Source organism: Emys orbicularis, chromosome 7, assembly GCF_028017835.1.
Source record: "Emys orbicularis isolate rEmyOrb1 chromosome 7, rEmyOrb1.hap1, whole genome shotgun sequence".
Lineage (NCBI taxonomy): Eukaryota > Metazoa > Chordata > Testudines > Emydidae > Emys > Emys orbicularis.
The window spans coordinates 11,107,294-11,132,216 of NC_088689.1; the positions used below are offsets into that span (position 1 = coordinate 11,107,294).

At 39.1% G+C, this 24,923-nt stretch overlaps 1 protein-coding gene across 3 annotated transcripts in view; it reads left to right on the forward strand.

Annotated features, from left to right (window-relative positions):
- VTI1A (vesicle transport through interaction with t-SNAREs 1A) overlaps nt 1-22,438 on the forward strand; it is a 333,655-nt gene extending 311,217 nt beyond the window's left edge. Inside the window, exon 8 of one of the 3 annotated variants that reach the window (XM_065407890.1) lies at nt 21,913-22,438. In XM_065407890.1, the coding sequence (XP_065263962.1) occupies nt 21,913-22,006 (94 nt within the window). In that variant the 3' untranslated portion in view covers nt 22,007-22,438. Of the gene's footprint in view, nt 1-5,879; nt 6,016-9,150; nt 9,176-21,912 lie in introns of those variants that run through there. The other 2 variants (XM_065407891.1, XM_065407889.1) reach the window with 2 other exon arrangements.
- The last annotated feature ends 2,485 nt before the right edge of the window (nt 22,439-24,923 follow it).

Here is a 24,923-nt window from a genome sequence, read left to right on the forward strand (position 1 = left end):
TCTCACCCTTTTTTTTATGTTCTTCACTGTCCCTGAAGATTTTATCACAATAATTGCCTGGTGAGATGTATTTATTAAAAGTGCATTGATTTTCCCATCCTTTACAGTTTCCAGAGATGATCTGTTGCAAACAATGAACCCTTAGCCCTAATGAAGCTCTGATCCTTCTTTAACATTTGTTTAATTGAAGCTAAAACAAAAAAAAATTATAGTATAATATTTTAAGAGCAACTGTGTAGCACCTTTCCAAGTTTGCATGCCTGTCAGCGAGATGTAATCCTGTAAGTGTGAATGAATAACTCCATTTCCAGTTTGCGTTTCCATTTCCATTGCAAAAATAGCACTGGGCACGCTATACTTCCAGAATAGATACCTTTCTAAAGCTTTATAAATCACACTCCAATAAAAAGTAACCTGAGGTTATTTCTTTATTAAAAATGCTCTTTATGGTTGGTGCTAAATAAAAAAAGCAGCCTTAAAATAACAAGGATTAATTTATAATTCTTTTCCAAGTATGTAGGTTGTATTTTGTGAGGATATAAAGTTATATATAGAATTTCTCAACGCCTAAAGTTTTTCACGGCCATAGTCAGCTTGAAATGCCAACGCTTTAGCCATCCTCATACTATGGCTGCAGCTCATCGTGACAAAGGTGCATTCCCAGGTTCTTGTGCTTAACTTTGGGGTTTGTGCATTATTTTGGTTATACTGGGCAAAAAAAAAAAAAAATTAAGTGTTTACGTGATTTAGGAGCCAATGTCCCACTTTCAAAAGTGTCTTAGTTAACTAAGAGCATGGGTCCTATGAGCCTTTGGTTCCTAAGGGTACGTCTGCTCTGTGATTAAAAAAAAATAAATCATGGCACTGAGTCTCAGAGCCCAAGGACAGCTGGCTCGGGCTGCAGTGCTAAAAATATTACTGTAGATATTCAGGGTCAGGCTTGAGCCCAGGCTCAGAGACCCTCCGCCCTTGCGGGGTCTCAGAGCCCGGGCTACAATCTGAGCTCGAAGATCTATACTGCAATTTTATAGCCCTGCATCCCAAGTCTGCAAACCCAAGTCAGCTGACTTGGGCAAGCCGCTGCCCTTCTGCAGGTCTTTTCTCATAGTGTAGACGTGCCCTAAGGGCATGTCTGCACTTAAAATGCTGCATCCGTGCAGTATTTTAAATGTAGACGTGCCCATAAGCTGTGCCATTGTAGCGCTTTAATGAAGGCACTTGTCAAGGCCAGGGCCGGCTCTGGCTTTTTTGCCGCCCCAGGCAAAAAAGCCTCCTGCCGCCCCCCGCCTCCCGGCGGGGAGCACAGCAGGGGTGGGCGCCGAGCCCAGCCGCGGCCCCGTTTCTCCCCGGCCGGTCGGAGCGCCGTGGGGAGGGCAGCGAGCCCAGCCGGGGCCCCGCTCTCCCCGACCGGCCGGAGCGCCGGGAGGAGGGCAGCGAGCCCAGCCGGGGCCCCGCTCTCCCCGACCGGCCGGAGCGCCGGGAGGAGGGCAGCGAGCCGGGCCGGGGCCCCGCTCTCCCCGACCGGCCGGAGCGCCGGGGGGCGGACGGCGAGCCCAGCCGGGGCCCCGCTCTCCCCGACCGGCCGGAGCGCTGCGGGGAGGGCGGCGAGCCCAGCCGCGGCCCCGCTCTCCCCGGGTGAGCGCCGCCCCCCTCCAGGTGCCGCCCCAAGCACATGCTTGGAGGGCTGGTGCCTGGAGCCGGCCCTGGTCAAGGCTCCTTCCCCACTCTGAACTTTAGGGTACAGATGTGGGGGCCTGCATGAAAACTTCTAAGCTTAACTACCAGCTTAGATCTGGTCCGCTGCCACCACTCCCAGTGGGCTAACTCCCTTCCCTGGGTAGCCTTGAGAGACTCTTCCACCAACTCCCTGGTGAATACAGATCCAACCCCTTGGATCTTAAAACAAGGAGAAATTAACCATCCCCCCTCCTTTCTCCCACCAACTCCTGGTGGATCCAGACCCAATCCCCTTGGATCTAAAAACAAGGAAAAATCAATCAGGTTATTAAAAAAGGCTTTTAATTAAAGAAAAAGGTCAACATCATCTCTGTAAAATCAGGATGGAAAATAACTTTACAGGGTAATCAAACTTAAAGAGCCCAGAGGACCCCCCTCTAGCCTTAGGTTCAAAGTTACAGCAAACAGAGGTAAACACCCTAGCAAAAGGTACATTTACAAGTTGAGAAAACAAAGATAAAACTAACACGCCTTGCCTGGCTGTATTTACAAGTTTGAAATATGAGAGATTTGTTCAGAAAGATTTGGAGAGCATGGATTGATGTCTGGTTCCTCTTAGTCCCAAGAGCGAACTCCCACCAAAACAAAGAGCACAAACAAAAGCCTTCCCCCCCACACCAAGATTTGAAAGTATCTTGTCCCCTTATTGGTCCTTTGGGTCAGGTGTCAGCCAGGTTACCTGAGCTTCTTAACCCTTTACAGGTAAAAGGATTTTGGAGTCTCTGGCCAGGAGGGATTTTATAGTATTGTACACAGGGGGGCTGTTACCCTTCCCTTTATAGTTATGACAGCACTCTAAGCTGACGGGAGAGAGCTGGAGTCAACGTACCTTAGGTCGAGTTACCGCGGGGTCTGCACCACAGGGGGTCGACGGGAGAAACTCTCCCATCGATTTACCTTACTCTTCTCATCGGGGGGGTAGAGTACAGGGATTGACTGGAGAGCGATCTGCAATCGATTTGAGGGTCTTTACTAGACCCACTAAATCGACCACCGGTGGATCGATCTCAGGCGTCGATCCCTGCTGTAGTGTAGACTTGCCCGTAATCTCTTAATCTTCCAGTTTGCTTTCTGTAAAATGGGGATAATACTACTCACCTCAGTGATATGAAAATGAATCAGTTAATGTTTATTTTATTAATTAATTAATGTGCATTTAACAGTACTTTGAAGATGAAAATTGTGTAGCATTATTATTGTTAGTCTAATTCATTTTTATTAATATTATTATAATTGTTGCTCCTATGTTTCTGCTTTGTCATACAGACAAACGGCATTTATTTTTTAGCAAAATATTTGTTTTCCACTATGTCTAAAGTATGTTGATGGTGTTAAGGCAGGTTCCTGTTTTTTAACCCAAGTGTGTCTATTTTTAGCTTTCAGATGCTGGCTGCATGGTGTGTGTGTGTGTGTGTGTGTGTGTGTGTGTGTGTGTAAAATTGTGTGTATATGTCTATATATAATATATATAAAACTCATGAGCAAATTAAAGATATTCCTCTCTTTCATTGGTGCTTATCTTTGTTATTGGAGGAGAATTTAGAGGCTGTTCCTGCAAACAAATCAGTTTCTGTTTAGTGTTAGTCCAGCACTGAGTCTCGTGTGCCCAAGTGGGACTCCATTCAGGAATAAGGATCCATCCACACTCCTGAGTCTGGAGGATCGGACCTACAATCTGTAATGGTTTTGTTGCCTTCAGCGTGTAGCAAATTTGCATGTATGCTAGGCATCAGCAAAGTTTCAACATAAGGGCAACTGCACTTGGCAGTTTCTCATTTGAAGACGTAACTAACATTACAGTAATGTTATTAGGCCCAATGTCCTACTGAGCCCTTTCCAGTTTGGGTAATTACATTTTCAGTTTTCCCTGCAATTTCAATTGGAGACAGTATCTGTTTTCACACCCTGTCCTAAAGAGAACATGGTGTTGCCATGCACTATTCAACAGCTGCTACATCCTATCCCAGAGTGGATGAAGCAATTCCATGTGTACATTTATAAGGTCCTACTCTGCTTTGACTATGACTCAATAGCAATCAATGGTAAATCTATGTGGGTATCCAGTGTCATAATTTGGCTTGTAGTTGGAGTCTAATTCACATCCCTTACTTGCACTAAGTAGCATTCACTTGAGCAGTTTCAGTGACAGGATTGCAGAATCAGGCCCCTAAGGATACTTGGGAATTCCATAACTGTAAGGTATTATTATGATTACTACTCTGGAGAATGCAGAGGTATTGAAGACGGCAAAATAAATTACAGAGTTAAATGTATAAGTAAACCAGGAAACGACTGGTGTTTTTTGCATAGTAATAATCTTCATAATCACTTCATTTGCACAGTTATTTTATTTTAAACTTTAGGCAGAATTTTGAAGCATAACTTCAGTGGAGATTTTTGCTGTAATCTATAGAGTTTAATGAAAGCTAATTGGAGGACAAATTCTAATCTAATTAAAATGTGACCGCATAAAGCAGAAAGGATAAGTGAAGGGAAATGGTCTATGGGGCACAGTTTTCAAACATTGATTATTCTGAATACTCAGTCAGATGAAGCTTTTGTACGTGATGATCGTGGATGTTGCCAGCAATAAAACAACCTTGAGATATTTTAAATTAAAGTTTTAATATATTTTGTTTTAAAAGTAGACATTTAAATCACAGCTGTGTAAGGCTTTAAAAAAAGCGACACACACATTCTCATCTAAAAACATAACAAGTAAGTTAGCCAAAGGTATACATTCCATCTAAGTTCTCATGATCAGCAGATGCAAATGTTCACAGTGTGCAGAAGAGTTATGAGCCCTAATGAGATTTCAATACAGAGCAAACAATAAAAATTTATGCATTGCATAGTTTTAGTGGCCTTTGGCTTCATGGTTAGTGTTACACCCTTTCAACAGCTTTGGTAATATAATATCCATCTGGCTTTGGAAGTAAGAAAAATTTTAGGGGTGAATTGAAATTGTGAAAAATAATTTGATTGATTACTTTGTCAGGGTCCTGCATTTCCATGGTATAATTGCCCATAGTAATCGTAACCCTTGTGCAGATACATAGGTTCTAGTTATGTTCTGACACAAGCTTTGAAAGATTCAGGTGAAAGATAGGTTTTCCAGCATTTGAGACAGACTATTTCCTGTTCTACACGTATCCAAAGCACTCCCAAACAAACCCCCTAGCAAGAACATTCCGGTAAACGAGAGAGTTGAAAAGCTGCACTTTCGCTATGAACGGTCATGTGTTACAATAAAAGAGGTTGAATACATACACAAAAAGAAACATACAATAGTCATTAAAATAAATGTAAGCAGTAGGGGATGGGGATACCCTAGAATTAGTGAATTAAACTGATACAGTTTGAAAATAAGCTTGACCATCTCAAACTTCAGATCCTTTTTTGTTTTAGTTTTTAATAATTCAGAACCTTCAGCTTAATGGTTTCCTGCATTACACTGTATAATATTAAAAAGTTTGCATGGGATTAATAACAGATTCTCTGCATACGTGTCACAGCACACATCTGCAGCAAATCTGCCAGCATATTTCTTATACTAGTTTTACTTTGGGGCCATAAAGTAATTCCTGTTTTGTGAATGAGAATAAACCTATTATGCACTAGGTTAGCTACACCCAGTTTCTACTCTTCAGGGGGAAAAAGCTGCTTATTTGATATGGCGTCTCAAATTTCAGTGTTCTGAAGTGAGTTTAAGCCTCTGATAGATTTGCTTGAGCAAGCTGTTGGAAATTGCCTTCACTATTTCTTGATTTTACTTGTCCCAGAGAGTATTGACAAACTTCTGGGCAGCAACAAACTGAGGGAACTTAATTATAAAGTGTAATGTTTTACTGCTAAATTCGTTAATGAGGCAACATGCAAAAACTGAAATATTTACCCATGTTTTCTCTTAAAATAGTATAAAATGTTTTTTTGTTTGTTCTTTTTTTAAAGAAGCAGCTTTCAGTGGTGCAGTTTTGCAGCTCACAAAAGCCCCTTTTCCCATCCACAAATAGCTAGCTTTCTCTTTGCCCCAAGGGAATTGTGCATAGCTCAAGTAAAGTTTAAAAAAAATAAGAGATCGTTTCCCAGTTTTAATTCAAACACTATGCATATACACTCTCTCTCTCTCTCTCTCTCAAAAGGAAGACCCAGAAGTGTTACACCAACCTGCCCTCTGAAAGTTCTATTGACCTGAAGTTTACTAAACAAATAAATGAGGAAAGCAACATCTGTTTCACATCCCTGGCACAAGTTCTGCCCTTGAGATGTAGAGCCTGACTCAGTCTTGAGGTGGAGTAACTCCATTGAGTTACTGTTGATTTACAACCATGTAATATTGAGCAGAATCAGGCCCATAAAATAGATTTAAAACATAATGTGAGACTTTGTATGTTTATATTCTTTAAGAGATATAGGACCTGATCCAAAGCTCATTGACTTCAGTGGACTCTGGATCAAACCCTCAGCCTCCGTGAGCTATTTAAATTTTTTCTTATTGGTATACATGCTTTTTTTTCTCGTGGAGTATTATTTTTCATAAACTTACATTTCTCTGTCACTGTCCAATATGTTTTTGTTGTGTATGACAGCTTTCACAGAAACTGGCTCTAAAACAAAGTTTTGCAATTAAACTCTGCATTTAGATCTACTGAAGAAAAGTGCTATATAAGAGCTAGGTAGTACACTTCTACCCCGATATAACGCGACCCGACATAACACGAATTCGGATATAACACAGTAAAGCAGTGGCTCCGGGAGGGGCGGGGCTGCGCGCTCCGGCGGATCAAAGCAAGTTCGATATAACGCGGTTTCACCTATAACGCGGTAAGATTTTTTGGCTCCTGTGGACGGCGTTATATCGGTGTATTATTATTTATTATTTATGAAGTGAAATAAAATAATAGCAAAGAGAGAGAAACTAAAAGGGAGAAAAGATGTTGTTAGAGTGTGATTTGAAAAGAGTCAAGGAAGTAGTAAGCTACTAGAAGGCTTTTCCAAAAGGCAGGAGCTGCACAGAAGACGACTCTTGCACCAAAAAGTGACATGTTTGTGTGAAGTGGCTTTAAACAGGCAGTTCTATCCATTTGTGATTTGTTCATTTCTATTAGTGAGACACAGAATTGGCCCATTTCATCCCTGGCATAACTTCATTTACTTCAATGGAGTTGCATTAGATTTAATTATATGTTTATTTGCGATATTTTATTCAACCACTAGATGTCTCTGTATGCTATATATAGTTCCAGAGAGGATGAAGCCCCTGGTAAACAAGGGAGACAAAACTGGAACTTAAACTGTGTGGAAATCTATTTCTTTTGTGTCTGTAGTTGTAGCTGTGTTCTTTTAATAAGCAGCTATTGTTTAAAGAGAACTCTGTTTCCATACATTGTGATATCAGAGAAAAGCCTACAGAGACTGAATGGTTCCTGGCTTTTAAAAAAAAATGCCCATTTGTTTCTCTACACCTGCTTAGGACAGACTGTGATATCATATGTCATGAAACTAGAGCCAAAATAAATTCACCATTGCTAGGTGGGTACATCAGGCAGTCACTGGAATTTGAAATGGGTACCTCTTTCATTGTTTTCAGCATAGAAGTAATTCATAAAATATAATATCGCTACAAGTGATTTTTTTTAAATTAAGTGACTGTTGACGATTTAGTGTTTAATTCTCTCCTTCATAACCCAGCACACAGCGCTGTATGTCCAAGAAAGCCGGCAGCTGTACCTGCACAAGCACAATAACTGATTTACCAGCATTGCAAAAGACTGGGTATCAGATGTCAAGTTTAGTGGATTTTTTTTTTTTAAACAATCAGCTGAGGAGTGGGCCTGGGTGCAGAAATCTATTTCACGATGCTGTTTATCAGTCAGTCCTCTGACTGACCTAGGTAGCTGCACCTGTGACCAGTTTTTTGTAGAGCTCTCTGAAGAAAAATGCAAAAGTAATCAGCACATGTTTGCCTTTCATTTATCTCTGTCATCTGGGAATAAGATACAGATAGTATCAGGAGCAATGAAAGGTACATTCTGATATTATTTTCAGCTTTTTGTCTAGACAGAGAGGAGCAACCACTTGTATCTCTGGAACACATACCAAAATAAAAAAAAAGCCTACATTCTAGGCTGAAGGCCAGAGGGGGTAGTAAGCTGTCTATATTTAAAAAAAAAAAAAAAAAAAAAAAAAAAAGTTAAAAACCACCAGCTACTCATCAGGTGATTGGAGACTGTGGTTGTAAAAATGTGCTGCAGGCAGAAGTTCTGAAAAATCCCAGAAAGTGTTGAAAACATCTCTAAACAAGGTATTTTTCTCCTGCACCTTTCTTGCTAAAGGTCCCAATTGCTGCCAAGAAAAGTAGTGAGAATGTTAGCTGCCAAATAAAAAATTTATGACAGTGTTTGGCAAAGGACTGTATCGCTGCTTGTTTTATACATTTCCACAAGGCTCTTGCGGGGCTGTTGGACACATACAACTCACTGATCACTGTGCTTTATCTGTTCTGCAATAAAGAAGAGTAAACTCAAATGAAGTAGTATTAAACAATATGACTTTTTTTCATTGAATAACCCTCTATAAATGTTCGCTATGGCAAGAATATCATTTAATATAATATAATACAACATTCCCCATAGAAAAATGGTTTTTAAATCCTTTATCTGACCATTACTTGTTAGTGGAGTAATTTTCTTAGTAAAAATACGTGACTCTTTCAATTAAAAATCTATTGCTTTTGCACTTGTGCTTGTTATACATTGGAGTCTGGGCCAATAAACTGCCTGTTAAAACATAAAGGGGCCCATTCACTAAAGCTTGTGCATACCATTTATGTTTGAAAAACAGGGGAAGAATATGCTGGAATTTCATTGCTCACCAATATCAATTAGGGTTTCGGACTGTGTCATTAAATGAATGTTGTGGGAGAAAAATATTTCAGTGTATTCAGTGGAAAAAATATTTTTAATTAGGGCTGTCAAGCAATTAATCGTGCCATGAAAAAAATTAAGAGCGATTAATTGCACTGTTAAACAATAATAGAATACCATTTATTTAAATATTTTTGGATGTTTTCTACGTTTTCAAATATATTGATTTCATTTATAACACAAAGTACAAAGTGTACAGTTCTGACTTTATATTTATTTTTATTTAAAATATTTGCACTGTAAAAAAATAATCGTATTTTTCAATTCGCCTAATACAAGTACTGTGGTGCAATCTCTTTATCATAAAAGTTGAGCTTACAAATGTAGTATTATGTACAAAAAAAAAACTGCATTCAAAAACAAAACTAATGTAAAACTTTAGAGCCTATATGTCCACCCAGTCCTACTTCTTGTTCAGCCAATCACTCAGACAAACAAGTTTGGTTACAATTTGCAGGAGATAATGCTGCCCGTTTCTTGTTTACAGTGTCACCTCAAAGTGAAAACAGGCATTCGCATGGCACTGTTGTAGCCGACATCGCAAGATATTTACATGCCAGATGCTGTAAAGATTCATAGGTCCTTTCATGCTTCAACCACCATTCTAGAGGACATGCATCAATGCTGATGATGGATTCTGTTCGATAAAAATCCAAAGCAGAGCGGACTAATGCATGTTCATTTTCATCATCTGAGTCAGATGCCACCAGAAGAAGGTTGATTTTCTTTTTTCGTGGTTTGGGTACTGTAGTTTCTGCATTGGAGTGTTGCTCTTTTAAGACTTCTGAAAGCATGCGCCACATCCCATTCCGATCAGATTCTGAATGGCACTTAAACCTTGGATTGAGTGCTGTAGCTATTTTTAGAAATCTCACATTGGTACCTTCTTTGCGTTTTGTCAAATCTGCAGTGAAAGTGTTCTTTAAAAGAACATATGCTGGGTCATCATCTGAGACTGCTATAACATGAAATATATGGAAGAATGCAGGTAAAACAGAACAAGAGACATACAATTCTCCCCCAAGGAGTTCAGTCACAAATTTAATTAATGCATTATTTTTTAATGAGCATCATCAGCATGGAGGTATGTCCTCTGGAATGGTGGCCAAAGCATGAAAGGACATACGAATGTTTAGCATATTTGTCACGTAAATACCTTGCATCACTGGCTACAAAAGTGCCATGCAAATTCTCACTTTCAGGTGACATTGTAAATAAGAAGCAGGCAGCAGTATCTCCTGTAAATGTAAACAAACTTGTTTGTTTTAGTGATTGGTTGAACAAGAAGTAGGACTGAGTGGACCTATAGGCTCTAAAGTTTTACATTCGTTTTGTTTTTGAATGCAGTTATGTAAGAAAAAAAATCTACATTTGTAACTTACACTTTCACAATAAAGAGATTGCACTACAGCACTTGTCTGAGGTGAATTGAAAAATACTATTTCTTTTATCATTTTTACAGTGCAAATATTTGTAATAAAATAATAATATAAAGTGAGCACTGTACACTTTGTATTCTGTGTTGTAATAGAAATCAATACATTTGAAAATGTAGAAAAACATCCAAAAATGTTTAATAAATTTCAATTGGTATTCTATTATTTAACAGTGCGATTAATCGCGATTAATTTTTTTGAGTTAATCGCATGAGTTAACTGCGATTAATCGACAGCCCTATTTTTAATACAACGTTAGCACATTGACAGTAATATTAAGTTGGCTGATGGTGAAGTAAAACCCTTAAAAAAGTACTTTGCCTGTCTGAAAAAACAAAATTATCTGTCCCTGTCTCTTCAAAACAGTTATCAGATTATGCTCCCAACTGATAATTAGTGCTGCTTAACACAGATCTTGTCATTGTCTGTTGTCTCAAAACTATAGATCGTTTATGCCTACTCATTATCATGTATTTATGGGGGCATGAGACTTGGAACACAAGGACTGCTCTTTTCATGTGAACAATAGGTGGCAATACACCACAGGGGGTGGGGCCAAGATCTCTCCTACCGCCCATGCAGGTAGAGTAGGCTGCCCCCTTTGAATGGATCGGGCAGTGGTAACACTGCCTTTTGTGCTCCCGGAGCTCCCCCTGGGGCAGCACAGTTCCACACCACACTAACACAGACCCGTGTCTGCAAGGCACAGTTGAGCCCCATACCATAGCAATTATTCAATAGCAGCCAACAGTACTACAAATGCTATGTGCCTATATGCTTATATACTTCATGGTGTTTGATATAAAGTACTAAAGACAGCCCCACATTAAGAGGATTATTTCAGACAGCATTAGGAGTTAATTTACAGAAGATTAGCTCTAAATCAGGCAGATATCATAAGCAAATTATCATCCATATGAGAGATTCAGAGTCAAAATATGTGCATATGTGGTGAGAAATGCGGGTTAGCGTCTCCTAGAACACTGAGTAGTCTGGTAGATTCTTTGTTAGTTTCCTTTCTTAAGGTGTTACATTTTGAATATAGAGTATGTACGCTTTATTTATTTCTCTATACACACTCCTTATTGATGCTGTTTATTGGCAGTGTAACAGTTTAACTCCATGTACCGCTCATCTGATTAATATTATATACTTCGTGCTGTCCTTCCATTGAGTAGTGTTTTGTTTGACCCTAGAAATGATGTCTCCATGGTGTGTGATCATTTTAAATCGGTAATATACATCTTGACTTCAGTGTGACATACTTAATCCTTTATTTTTTTCTGTTAAAATGACTTACATTTTAATGCCAAATTCATAAAAATTGAGTGAATAAAATGGCAGATATTAGAATTGAGATTACAACTGCTTAAAAATAGCTTCCATAATGTTTAAAGCTTATACATTTCAAATTTGTTTTTTATCCGCAGGGATGATTATTTTGTACTCGCAAACAAATTTTGTCCTTCAGGCTGCAGTCCAGCAGGCATGAGCAACAAACCAATCCCAATCTGCTTACTTACCCACCCAGTTTCCAAAACACTTGTATAATTAGTTGAAGAGATTGTAAAATGGACTGGACCACATGCCTAAATCTGCTTTTTGAGTTGTACTTGAGATTCTGAAAGTTTTGAAGTTTCAGGAATGGGTTGCTCTAACTTCTGAAATGTGTGTATTTTACTGTCTGAAAGGCACTCAACTGATTAGTCTTCAGTGTGACCCTGAACATGTTTTTTTAATGGGGAAGGAAGTCTGGACAGAGTTCTGCATTTTATTCCTTTCCTGATGGACCAAATACCTTTAGGCAGGGTTGGCCTGAGGTCATAAAGGCCTCCCTGTGAACACTGAAAAAGGAACCTTCACACCCTCCACAAGATCATGAAAACTGTGGAAAAGCCCAGTTTCCATTTAGGGTCCCTCTGGTTGCAAGATCTGCAGGTGCGCTTGAACTTTGACTTCATCTGCTGTGGTTTCATGAAGTGTATGGGCACCTGGTATGGTTATTAAACTGAGGTGTCTGAGATCATAACAAAGTAGAGGCTTTTCTACTCCCCTAATAGAAATGCTGTAACGTGCTGAAAAGAAAAGACTCTAATAGTGGTGAGTATCTCCTGTCAACTAATTTGATAGTTCTCTATCAGGTAAACCATTTGTGAATACATCGATCCTTTTTATTTTTCACTGTTCTGTCTTAGCTATTCCCAGGATTTCTCTGAACCAGTTGAGCAAAAATTGATTTTTATTTGTTCCACTGGCCTTGTGGAAAATTAGCTTATGAACTGGTTTTTATAGGGAGACTCAAAGCACAGCACAGGTTGAAAAATAAGCCTATAGCAGTCAGAATTGTTGTCTGAAATGTCTTCAGACTGGAAGGCTGAATTTATTGCACAAAACAAGTCCTAGCAATGTGGAGGTGCGCAGTCCTGCTCATTATCACTGGAAAAGGGGAAACCAAAAAGCACAGTAAAAAATTAAATTTTAATAATGCTAGTGATATTTTCTAAATCCTTCCTGACAGAAAGATTCTCATTATTTTTATCTGTCTCAGAGTAGGCTCTTTTAATGCCATCTCACAAATGGCCTTAGCCATGATTGTTTTCTTTTCTTTTAAAGCATTTGGGGGAAAAAATGAATATATGCTTTTCTATCATTCAAGAAGTGCCATGAAGTGGTAACATTTTGGATAGCACATTTTCAGGAACAATTGCTGAGATGCCTTCAGGTTTATACAAAAGAGGTCAACATTATTAAGACAATTGTAGTCAACTTCCCATACGAAAAGACACCCAGTCAAATGTAGTGTGAAAAGGGGGAAATACTATAAACCAAGTAATGCCCAATCTCCAATTTAATCACATCTAAAAGCTATAGATTAAAATTGAATCAAGTCAAAGGATATTACATATTTTCTTTCTTGCTTTCTTCCACTTAATATATATTTCTAGAGTAATCTTAATGGTTCTCAACTCTGGTATAGTACAAGTTTTCTCTTTTTTTTTTTAAACAAATGCATTTTTATTTTCTTGAATATGTATGGAATGTAAATGAAACCACACTTATAACAATAACCAGTACACAATCATATATGTTCTTGTCAGGTTTTTTAGCTGCATACACGCTCCTGCTAGAGTAACAATTGCTTTAGTTGTAAGTGTTTTTGTTCATTAACTGTTTGGAAACCACAATTATATATACCCAGCAGTCTAGAAAACGCCACTGTTCTAAAGGCTAAGATATCCATCCATATTAGAGCTAATTCTAAGATTGCTATCAAGATATCATCTAAGAACCATGCTAGTGTAGATTGCAGGCACACTTTTGACATGCTCTTGTTGGCATTTTGCCATACTGGCTTATGAGAAAGAAAGTGTGAGACTACAGGATATATATTTTTAAATGGAGGGGTCCACTCAACATATTTAATAGCGTGGCCTTACAGTCAGCTACTCAAAACCCATCTTCCTGAGAAAACTTTTTCAGAGTCACGTCTCCCCCAGATTCTGTCGCGTTAGTCTTACGGCTCGCCAAGGCCGTGTCAGCTCTACCACGCTCTAACAATCATACCACCGAGGAACTGGGTTCCATGGCGTTTTCTCCCAGACACCAGCTGGTGTGTGTGACCTTAATGCACTGCTGTTGTGCAGTACAAGAGAGGAGGGCCCTCTTTCATTTGAGTTAATTTGATTTCATTTGCATCGTGGCCTGGAATTGTTCAAAGACAGTTTCTTTGGATTTAACATGTCTTTGTTGATGGTAGTTTTGTGTTCTGAATTTTTAATCTGTGAAAGGTGATAAAGATGACCTAAACTGGGGGTTAGGGGGAAGAGAGTGGCTCAAGAAATTAATGGGATGCTGATCCCTTCACCTCCAGGTTGCCACGTTTCATAGAGTTTTCCCTAGCAGTGGCCAGAAGATAAGTTGTTCCCTTCTGAGGACTGTATGGTCTGTGTGAAATGAGTCGATCTCACTCCAGTTCCAGATGATCCCAGCCCAGAAACCCCCATTACCACCGCCATCCTGTTAACACAAATATGCTATTTTGTTAATGATCTCAGCATGGAGTGAATGGACATGGAAACAATAGGGTTGAGGCACATTGGTGGAATTGTGCGAAGAAGCATGTATTGTCTCAGTCCATTCGGTACATGTTGAACAGAGGAAGAGTATTCTCTAGTCTGACACCTTTAACTGGATTTGCATGTTTTCAAAAACAGATGCATAAATGAAATCTCCTTCAGTAACAGTAAAACTAGGGCTGTCCTAACTGCCTCCTTCATATCTGAGAGACAAGGTGGGTGAAGTAATATCGTTTATTGGACCAACTTCTTTTGGTGAAAGAGGCAAACTTTTAGGCTACATGGAGCTCTTCTTCAGGTCTTTTGTATTTGGCACTTTGGCCTTTATATCTTCATTCATGCCACTCCGTGTGCTCCAACTCGCGTATCGAGCAACTGCCCTTTCTTCAAGTCACTCCCAATGTCTTTCTTCCCGGCATGTTACCTGTGATTGCCCATGTCTGAATTACATTGTAAGGTCCCTGGAACATAGATATGTATATGCTGCTCCAGGCACTATCCCAGCAGTCAACAAAAAATAATAAAATCCTGCCATTGTTAGAGTTCAGTTAACATTTATAATTAAATCTCAATGTATGTATTGGTAATCTAAGTGGTCAACTATTTGAGCTATCAAATAAATAAGATATCAACACTTTTTAAAATGTTTAATATATGTTTTCATCTTCTTTTAATTATTCCAGATTTGGGGGAGGGATAGCTCAGTGGTTTGAGCATTGGCCTGCTAAACCCAGCTTTGTGAGTTCAATCCTTGAGGGGGCCATTTAGGGATTTGGGGCAAAAATCTGCCTGGGGATTGATTGGTCCTGCTTTGAGCAGGGTGGTTAGACTTGATGACTTCCTGAGATCCCTTCCAACCCAACATTCTGTGATGGGACTTCAGATAGGATTGTTTTAATTTTCCATTTCTATGGCCAGATTTGCAGAAGCTGGCACAGAGGGATGAAAAGCACACTTCCCTGAGCCAACCAGGCCCCACGGGCTTCAGGAAGGATTCACCCAAGAAAAATGACAGGTGTTTTCACTATCCATTCCCTCCCCCAAAGGGGAAGCAGCTTTCATTCTGATCAGAAGCTCCATATGGAATTGTGTGGATGGGACCCATTGCAGTGAGATGGCGAATTAAGGACACTTGCTGACCAGTGTCATCCATTTTCTGCAGTCTTCCTGGTCCACAGAAGATTACAGCCACTTTACACCACTACAAAATCTCCCCTACGCTGACTTTGTCTTTTTGGCCCTTTGATGTAGACAAGGGAGAATCTAGCCCTATGAGAGTTGCTGCCATTGCTTGATCCAAACCTTAAAACTATGTAGGGTGACCAGATGTCCCGATTTTATAGGGACAATCCCGATATTTGGAGCTTTTTCTTATACAGGCACCTATTACCCCCCACCCCCTGTCCCAATTTTTCACACTTGCTGTCTGGTCACCCTAAAACTATGTCTATTATAATTTAAATTATTCTTCTGTTCAGGCTCCAGGTGGTAATTCAGCTAATACTGATGTGTTAATAGGGTGATATTGTGACTAGTGTCATAATATTTTAGACAAGTCATATGGGCTTTCCTCAAAATAAACTGCTGTTCATCATTTAGCTTTAGATTTCAAATTCAGGTTTCAGCAATGATAAGAGATCTAGTTAAAATACTTAAAATTACTATGAAAATTCAAATGTAATTGAAGTAAACAATTCTTCTTGTTTCTGGGACACTAGAAACTCACATTTGTTTCTGGAGTTGGGGGGGAAATGTCCAACAAAATTCATTTCCTCCACCCTAATTTTTCAAAAATTTGAAATTTCAAAATTCACATTTTTGAAAGATTAAACATTTTGACCAGCTCTATAATTGGCTGATAAAATGGAGGAAAACTGCATGCAAATGTTGTTGTTTTTTTCTACATATTTTTTCTAATTTCAAATTTTCAAAATTTAAAATTTCTAACATCAAAAAATGTCAGCCAGCTGTAGTCATTCTGCGCAGGGCTCTGCAACTTAGTTTGCCTCCATCTGTTTGTTCTTTTAAGAGTTGCTTTTGCTTAAAAGGACCATCCTTTATTTTAAGGCTGGGAAAAATGACCTTTCCTGAAGAGCAAGATTATTCAAAGTCTTAATTTAGCCACTTAGTATTAGGCATCTAAGCCTTGTCTACAGGGGAATATTTTACCAGGTTGCACTGATACCGTATAATCCTCTGGGTGGGCACTCTTCATTTGGTATAAGAGTGGCTTTTTTCAGTTTAGTTTAAACCCTTTCCCAGGGGATACAATCTGAATTGAAAAATGCACTCATGCCAGAATAAAAGTATCTACACAGGGGCTTATACCCATATTACTGTACCAGATTAAATTCACACTTTAGCAAACACTGCTATCACCTTCCCATTTGGACATGCCTACAGTTTTTGAGTACTCAGAACCTCTGATGTGCACATGGATATTGTGTACTTAAAGTCTTACTGTCTGATTTGCATGCCCAAATGTTTGCATACAGGAAGCATAGCTATGGGTCACCTATAATTAGATACCCACAAACGTAATGGCAAAGTAGTCAACGTAGCCATATAAAATGTGTTCCAATATATGAAGAGGGGATCCTTCCATCCAGAAAACATATAGGAGGCACGTCCAGTAAAATCTTAAATGCATGAATTATCATGAAATGCTCTGAGATAGTGGCCCATAATTATATGCTCTGAGTTTGTCATCAATCTATCTGTTCTTGAGGATACTGTTTTTCAAGACTTTTCTTTCAAGTTACAGCCCTGTGTTGTAATGAATGTGTGCTAGCTCATCCCCAAAGCTGTTTATATATATATATTTTTTACTTGTAGCAGTGTCAGAGATGAGCTTTTGCTGGAACTTTTTTGCGGTGTTTGTTTTGTAGTCTTCATTATTTCAGGTTAGGCACACACAATTCTTTATGTACCCAGAGTCTGCACTCGCTCGTTTGTGTTCCATATTTTGTAATCCGTTACCCATGATTGCTAATTTTCATGACAATTGTTATTGTACCATCAGTGCTTAGTGGCAAGGCATCATTATTCAATGCTGGTCAATCAGGCACTAAGGCATGTGCAAGACATCAGGCTGAACCCATATGGATGTCGTGCACTCCCCTGCTAATGAATCCCGTTTTATAAAAAGGTTTAAACACAGTTGGCATCCTTAATGCAAGGTTTGCAATAGCTTATTCTGGAGCTGCTTCGTGTTTATACAGAGCGGATCTAAACATGTCACAAACAGACTTAGAGCCATTGTGTGTGTGTTTGTGTAGCTATATAGAGGAGAGAATTTTTTTTTAAATGTATAAAGCAATACAATCTGTGTCGTGGTGGGAGCATGTTGTACTGATGTGCAGAAGGCGGCAGTGTTTGGAAATGGATGATAGGGCTTGTTCGCCAGACCAGTGGATATTGGGTGCATCTCAGAGGTGATCCTCTCGACCTCTAGGATGGAAAGCTGACTATGTCGTTCATCAACTCACAGACCAAAGTTGGCATTGGCTCCAAAGGGAGCCTCCAGGAGGCTTTTTGCTCAGAGGTTAGACATTGTGACCAAACGCAGGGAAAGGGTCAGGCCTTTCAAAACAGAGTAGTGGGAAACTTGGCAGAAGTGGGCGCACTGTAAGTGTAAATATTTTAGTTTGGTTTGTACAGCACGATGTTCCTACCTTCCTGTAAACATCCCCCACCAATTTACTGTCCCATTAAACTGTAGCTGATAATTTCTCTGTCATTTCAAACCCAAATGTTAGGAACTGGTTGCACGTCCACTTGATGGGACATTTGTTTAACAAAAAGTGGAACCATTGCACATACCACATGTTCTTATAGTTTCAAGTATGAATGGGGGAGGGATAGCTCAGTGGTTTGAGCATTGGCCTGCTAAACCCAGAGGTGTGAGTTCAATCCTTGAGGGGGCTATTTAGGGATCTGGGGCAAAAATCTGTCTGGGGATTGGTCCTGCTTTGAGCAGGGGGTTGGACTAGATGACCTCCTGAAGTTCCTTCCAACCCTGATAGTCTGTTTCTATGAAACAACAGAAGTTAGCTCTTAACTCACTCAAATATTCAGATCTATAGCAATGGATTCAGCCCATGAGCTATATCAAGTAAATGGTTAATTCATCTAGTATAACAGCACTGTGATTCATAATGTAAACTTGAGGAATCCTTGATGTTTCAGTCACACATTCCTCTTAATTTGGCCATGCATTCTTTTAAAACTACAGTGTGCTAACTTAATAAAATGCAGCATGCAAATGCACAAGTTTTTGCCTTCAGGCATTTTAGGCATGGATGTTTCAGTGGGTGTCTTCTTTCAAGTGTATATTCTTTCTTAAATTATTTACCCTGTAAACATGCTTTGCATTTTCAAAGAAGGCTCTGGGCTCCTCATTCCGTAGATTTAGTTGCGTGTAAGGTAATAGAGATAAAAGTTAGCATATCAATTTTGCCATGCTAACTTATTAGCCTTTTGGTTTTTTGCAGCAGATGTTGAGCCCCATTTTTCCCCCTTTGGTAGTATCGTTCCCTCCCCCACTTTAAATTCCTTGCTGTGTTGCCTACAGCAATACCCAGTGGCAGTGTCTGGCTGTGACAGTACTATAGGCTTCTCTACAGATGGGTCCTGCCAATGCCAACCATTGTTCTACCACTGTGAGCTGGCATGACTACGTGGTATCACTCAAATCCCCCTTTCCACTTGATTTTTTTCTTTACTCTGAAGGACCGCCCTTGCCTATCGACTCTGAAACGTGCTGACGCCCAGAACTTGTGTTCTCAGTCTGAGCCACAGTGAACGGAATCTAGAGTGACCAGACAGCAAGTGTGAAAAATCGGGACAGGGGGTGGGAGGTAATAGGAGTCTATATAAGAAAAAGACCCCAAAATTGGGACTGTCCCTATAAAATCGGGACATCTGGTCACCCTAATGGAATCAGACTTCAGCATGTTCCCTGTTCTCTAACCCCTCCGCAATGTTGTCCTGCTGCTGCAACACCTCTTCATCCATTTTCTTTGCAGCCCTGTCCTCCTGCTACTCTGCATTTGGTTCAATTTTACTCCTGCATTTGAAAGTAAAATGGCATTTAAAAAAAAAAAGATATAAAATTACTCTTTAACTGTAGACTTGGCTAGTAAAACTATATAATGCTTCAGTGGAGGAGTCTTTTGATAACATCCATCCTATTTTATGATTAAATTGTTCCTTTTAACTTTTTTTTTTTTTTTTTTTCCTGCACTGGGCAGACTAATTCAGAGTCCTAGAAATTGAACTTTGATATGTATTTCCTAGACTCACACTTAAACTGAACCTTTAATTAGCAGATAGATACAGGTGGCTGCATGTATACCTTGGTGTCCTTGTGAGGAGGATTTTAGAGACGCAGGTGCAGATTAAGTAATCTTGCAATCAGGTGTGCAGCTGGAGAATTAGAAATAAGACTTTTGGAAGGATCATTTTATTTTATTTTATTTTATTTTTTCAGCCTGAAATGATGAAACACAATTAACTAGGCCAGATACGAGTAGATGATTTAAGCATTCAGTATGTTATGTATGCATTTGCCTAACTATGCGTTAGATTAAGCAAGTTTCACCCCCAGTTAATCCTTTGTAAATTAGCATTATGGATGCCTTGGAGCCCTCATCCCACAAATAAAATGGTTGTCAACCCAGCTGTACTGAATATTACTTAAGGCGGAATTTTTTAAGAGTTTTCATGCTTTTAATCTATTTCACTGCTGAGTTTCAATTTTGCTGAGTTTCTTTTCAGGACTGATGAGGGTGACTGAGTAAATACATATTCTGGTTTTCATGCATCCACTTGGGCAAATCGTTTGTTATCAGGTGTTTTGGAGAGAATGTCACACCACCATAAAGGGAAGCTGTACATTCAGGTGTTACATTGAACTGCAAACCAGCAAGAACCAAAAGCCCTTAATTAGCTTTATTTTGTTAGACTGTTACATGTTTTTTTAAGAGTGAGAATTCCTCCCCGCCCCACCATCCCTTTGACAGAGTAAATATTGCCTGTTAAGTTTGAATTAGCTGTCATTGCAAAAGAATTAATGCTGTAGTTGAGCCTTTCTAGTGAGGAAGGGAAAAATAAACGAGATAGATCTTAGTTCAGCTTTAAGTGATAAATGAGGACAAAGCAGGCCATTCATCTCCTGCTAGGAAAGTGGACACAAGCACTAAAGCAGTTTTGCGGAAGACGTGTCAGCAAATGTGATCATTTTGTAACCTGTCAGGAGGATAGAGAGCTAGTCCTTTTAGAGTGTCACAGGGGAGTGTGTTTGTCTGATTTGACAGTTTTCATCCATCCATTTGCCTTTTTTTTTTTTAAGTGGGGGTGAGTAAGGAGGGAGCTGAAGTTGATTAAACTTGCATCCTTATATATTTATACTTTTCAGTACATACTTTGTGTGTATCCACTTAGGCTCAAACAAAAACCATTTAGCAAGGAAAACTCCCCTCTACTCTCCGGACTCTCCTCTTACCTAGTACATGAAATACTCTTACTTTAACAAACTGCATCACCACCCCCTTTCAAATTTGGGCACTAGCCTGAATTTAACATATCACAAAGCATGCTGTACCTCTTCTTAGTGCATGGTTGTTCTTTGCTTGGTTGGACATTTATTTTCTTTTTGCAGTTGACCCAGCAAAAGAAACTAAAATGAACAGGGTGGTTGGGGTTTTCCCCCCTTTGCTATTTATATCCGATTCAGATGATGTGTTACATCCAAGTATGTTTTGCAAAAGTTCCTGCTGCATGAATGGCTTCTGGAAATATTGTGCTTCTGTGGAAAGGGGAGACGATGATATGAAATATTTAAAATCCAAGCCTTATGCCAGATGGATCCAAATTATAGTCTCCATTGTTAAACATACATATGAATATATGTATATTTGTGTATATATATAAAACTGAGCAGTTAATTTCAAGGAGAATCTGAAGTGATGCAATTTCTGTTTTTACAAGAGAGGTTGTTCCCAAAAAATGGCTGAATGATATTAGGTGTTTGTTCTTTTGGCATCTTTTTTATTATTACTGATTTCCATCTTTTTACTACATGGTAAATGTAACATTTGCCTATTACCGTAAGTGAATGTATGCTACAGAGACAGATGAGGCTTTTATAACATAAGCTTCACAGTTTGGCACTTGCTTCTTTATATCATCCTTTTTCTTCAAAACTATCTTTTATTCTTTTCCCTTGGTATTTTGGTACAAGTAAGTACCTCACAGACATGTTTCCTTGGAATCTTGTACCTTAATGGCAAAATCCCCTGAAAATTAGCAAATTGTTCAGGAAGCAAGAGAGAGAGAAAGAAACATCGCAAAGGTTACATACTGGTTTAAGAGTCATTAGAGTATTTTTTTATTACAGACCACCCTGCCCTGCTTGGATTATATCACAATTTATTATTTAATTGTTTAAACAAGTTAAAAGTGAATTGTAACATGCTATGTGATCAAATTATTAATTTGTTAAGATTAAGAACTGGTTCTAACAGCTGCATCAGTAAATACTTTGAAACATTAGAACTTGAGAGAGAATAATAAAAGCAGTCCAGAATATGCAGTAGTCTTTATAGGTACTTAGCTGAAGTTGTGGGCAAATCTTTTATCTCCAAGATATATGTCTGAGACAGGTCCACCTTTTTATTGTTTTACAAATATTCTGCCATTTTATGTATTTTTTCCTTTTCTTTTCTGTTTTTTTAGGATCATCCAAAACCGGATTTTGATAGTTATCTTGGCAATCATCATCTTCTTCACCATCCTGATGGCTATTTATTTTTCTGTCAAGAGACACTGATATCTTGGTTCTTCACTAAACAGCAACAAACTGCTTGTTCTGAGTAATTAAGACAAAGTGGTCACATGAATCACTCTCTCGCACTGACAGAATCTCCCTGTCTTTGCCGCTGTTCAGCTCAGGTGCAAGTAGCGTAAAAATATCTTGTATTATTGATTGCATGTGGATTTCATTTTTTCCTTGTTTTTTCCCCTTACAATGAATGTTTTTGGAATCTTCGTATATGGGTTTTTATATAAAAAACATAACTAAGAAGAATTAATGTGTGTCAGATTCCACACCGGGTTATTCATTTGTAAGTTACAAGAGTTTGGGGGGGGGGGTGTGAAGTGTCTCCACACTTTTCTTCTGTTGTGTTGGGTGTATAAATATCTAGCAGTATCTGATCTTCTGTGACATCAAAGAATATGAGTAAAGCAGAGACCAAATGATATAGAAAGTGAACCTGTCCCATGTGAGCCACTCCTGTTCATAAGTGTCCATAATAAATGTTAAGTAGTTAATTTTAAAAAAGACATCACCTCATGTCAGAGGGTGTTTAATACCTGATGTGAACCTACTACTTTATTTGACACAATTTTGCCCGTAAACTTTCTTTACTATTAGAAACATTTCCATTTGCACCAAGTCCCAACTATGATATGTGCATTACTTGCCCAACGTTTAATAGTGCTTTGCGTCATTCCAATGCTAAGATATAGTCTGGTAAAAAAACAACCAGTGGTCTATTTTAAAGATGTGTAAAAATACTTATCTGTTGTTTGCCAGCTGCAAAGAGAACGTAGATCAATATTTCAGTAACAAATACAATAGGATTACATTAAATGCAAACAGAATTAAGGATTTTAAGTATGGGTATGAAAATGAGTTCATGTGCAGAAAACATTGTGACGGCTTGGATCACAGAAACCCCCTTGGGAGCTGCCACCTGATGTGCCAAGACTACCCCTGCTTCTGTTTTCCCTGCCAGCTCAGGACTCCAGCACCCTGTCTTGCTGAGCCAGCCACTCCTGTCCAGCTCCAACACAGACCCAGGGTCTGAATCACTTGTCCCAAAGCTGCAAGTTTACCTGATAGAAGTGTGCTTGTCTTTAGCACTCAGATGCCCAACTCCCAATGGGGTCTAAACCCAGATAAATCCGTTTTACCCTGCATAAAGCTTATGCAGAGTAAACTGATAAATTGTTCGCCCTCTATAACACTGATAGAGAGATATGCACAGTTGTTTGCTCCCCCAGGTATTAATACATACTCTGAGTAAATTACTAAATAAAAAGTGATTTTATTAAATACAGACAGTAGGATTTAAGTGGTTTAAAGTAGTAACAGACAGAACAAAGTAAGTCACCAAGCAAAATAAAATAAAATGCGCAAATCTATGTCTAATCAAACTAAATACAGATGATTTCCTCACCAGTTCCAGAGCACTCCCTTTTACAGGCTAATCTCATTTTAGCCTGGGTCCAGCAATCACTCACACCCCCTGTAGTTACTGTCCTTTGTTTCAGTCTCCCTCAAGTATCCTGGGGGGGGGGGGGGTGGAGAGGCTCCTTCTTTAGCCAGCTGAAGACAAAATGGAGGGGTCTCCCCCAGGTTTAAATAGACTCTCTCTTGTGGGTGGAGACCCCCCTCCTCCCCCCTATGCAAAGTCCAGCTCCAAGATGGAGTTCTGGAGTCACCTGGGCAAGTCACATGTCCCTGCATGACTCAGTCTTTACAGGCTGAAGCCATTGTCCACATGGTGTCTTGCATGTCTCCAGGAAGACTTCTTATGTGGATTGGAGCATTCCAAGATGCATTGTTCCCCAAGTGTTTCCTGATCAGGTACTTAACCTGGCGAATTCCTTCCTAAAGAAGCTGACCAAATGCCTCACAAAGCTTACTTAGAAACCAAGCCAGCATACAGCCCATATTCTTAACCTCAAGTAGAAAATGATATATATATGTACAAATAGGATGAATAGATATAGTAGACCATAACCTTTACGGGGATATATTACATGGCACAGGCAGCACAAAACATATTCCGGTTATGTCATACATACATTTATAAGCACCCCCCCATAAAGCCTTATGGGGTACACTGTCACAAACGTTTTTAAATGAATTGAATTCAAATTTATCACTGACTTTTTAAATAGAAAGTTTGAAAAAGTTAATTTATACTAACAAATGTTCGCTGATATATTGTATAAAAGCTTGATCTAATAGGAGATTAGTGTGTAAATGGGATGTGTTTTACTCTCCTGTTGGCTATATATCTTCTGCAGAGGCATATCTAGTTCATTTTGTTTATAAACATGATAATAGCGCTAGCAAAGGTAGTTTCCTGGTAATGCAGTAAAAGATTTTGCATAATCACTTTTTAATTCATTATATGTAATCCATTACAAATCTTATGAATCTAGAGAGTTTGTGAGCCCTTGAACCTAAGCCATAAAATATTTTAGGAGGAGATTTTCAAAGGAACAAAGGGCACTTAGGTACCCAACCCCTTTGGAAGTTAATGGGAGTAGAGTCCTAACTTCCTTTTGTGCCTTTGGAAACTCAGAGATTCTGCCTTTGGACATATCTGTGAAGACCCCATGGATTCCCATGTTATCCCTGCTCAAACAGCCGAGAGCAGAATTTGGCCCTAAACATGTTGACTGTCTTTTCTACATAGAAACAAATAACGTGGTTAAAACGCCTTTGATTTTACCAACATAAATAAGCACAGTAATGAAATGAACGATGGAAAGACTCACCAGAGAAATAGTACTTATTGAACAGATTAGGGCATGCATGTATTCAGATAAATCATTTAGTGCTGTGTGAGTAGAACTTCAGCCTTTATCTTCCAGTAATGGTGTGGGACTAAGTTCATGTGACGTGGGACATAGACAGAGAGCGAAGGGGAAAACTTGCCAGCGTTAAT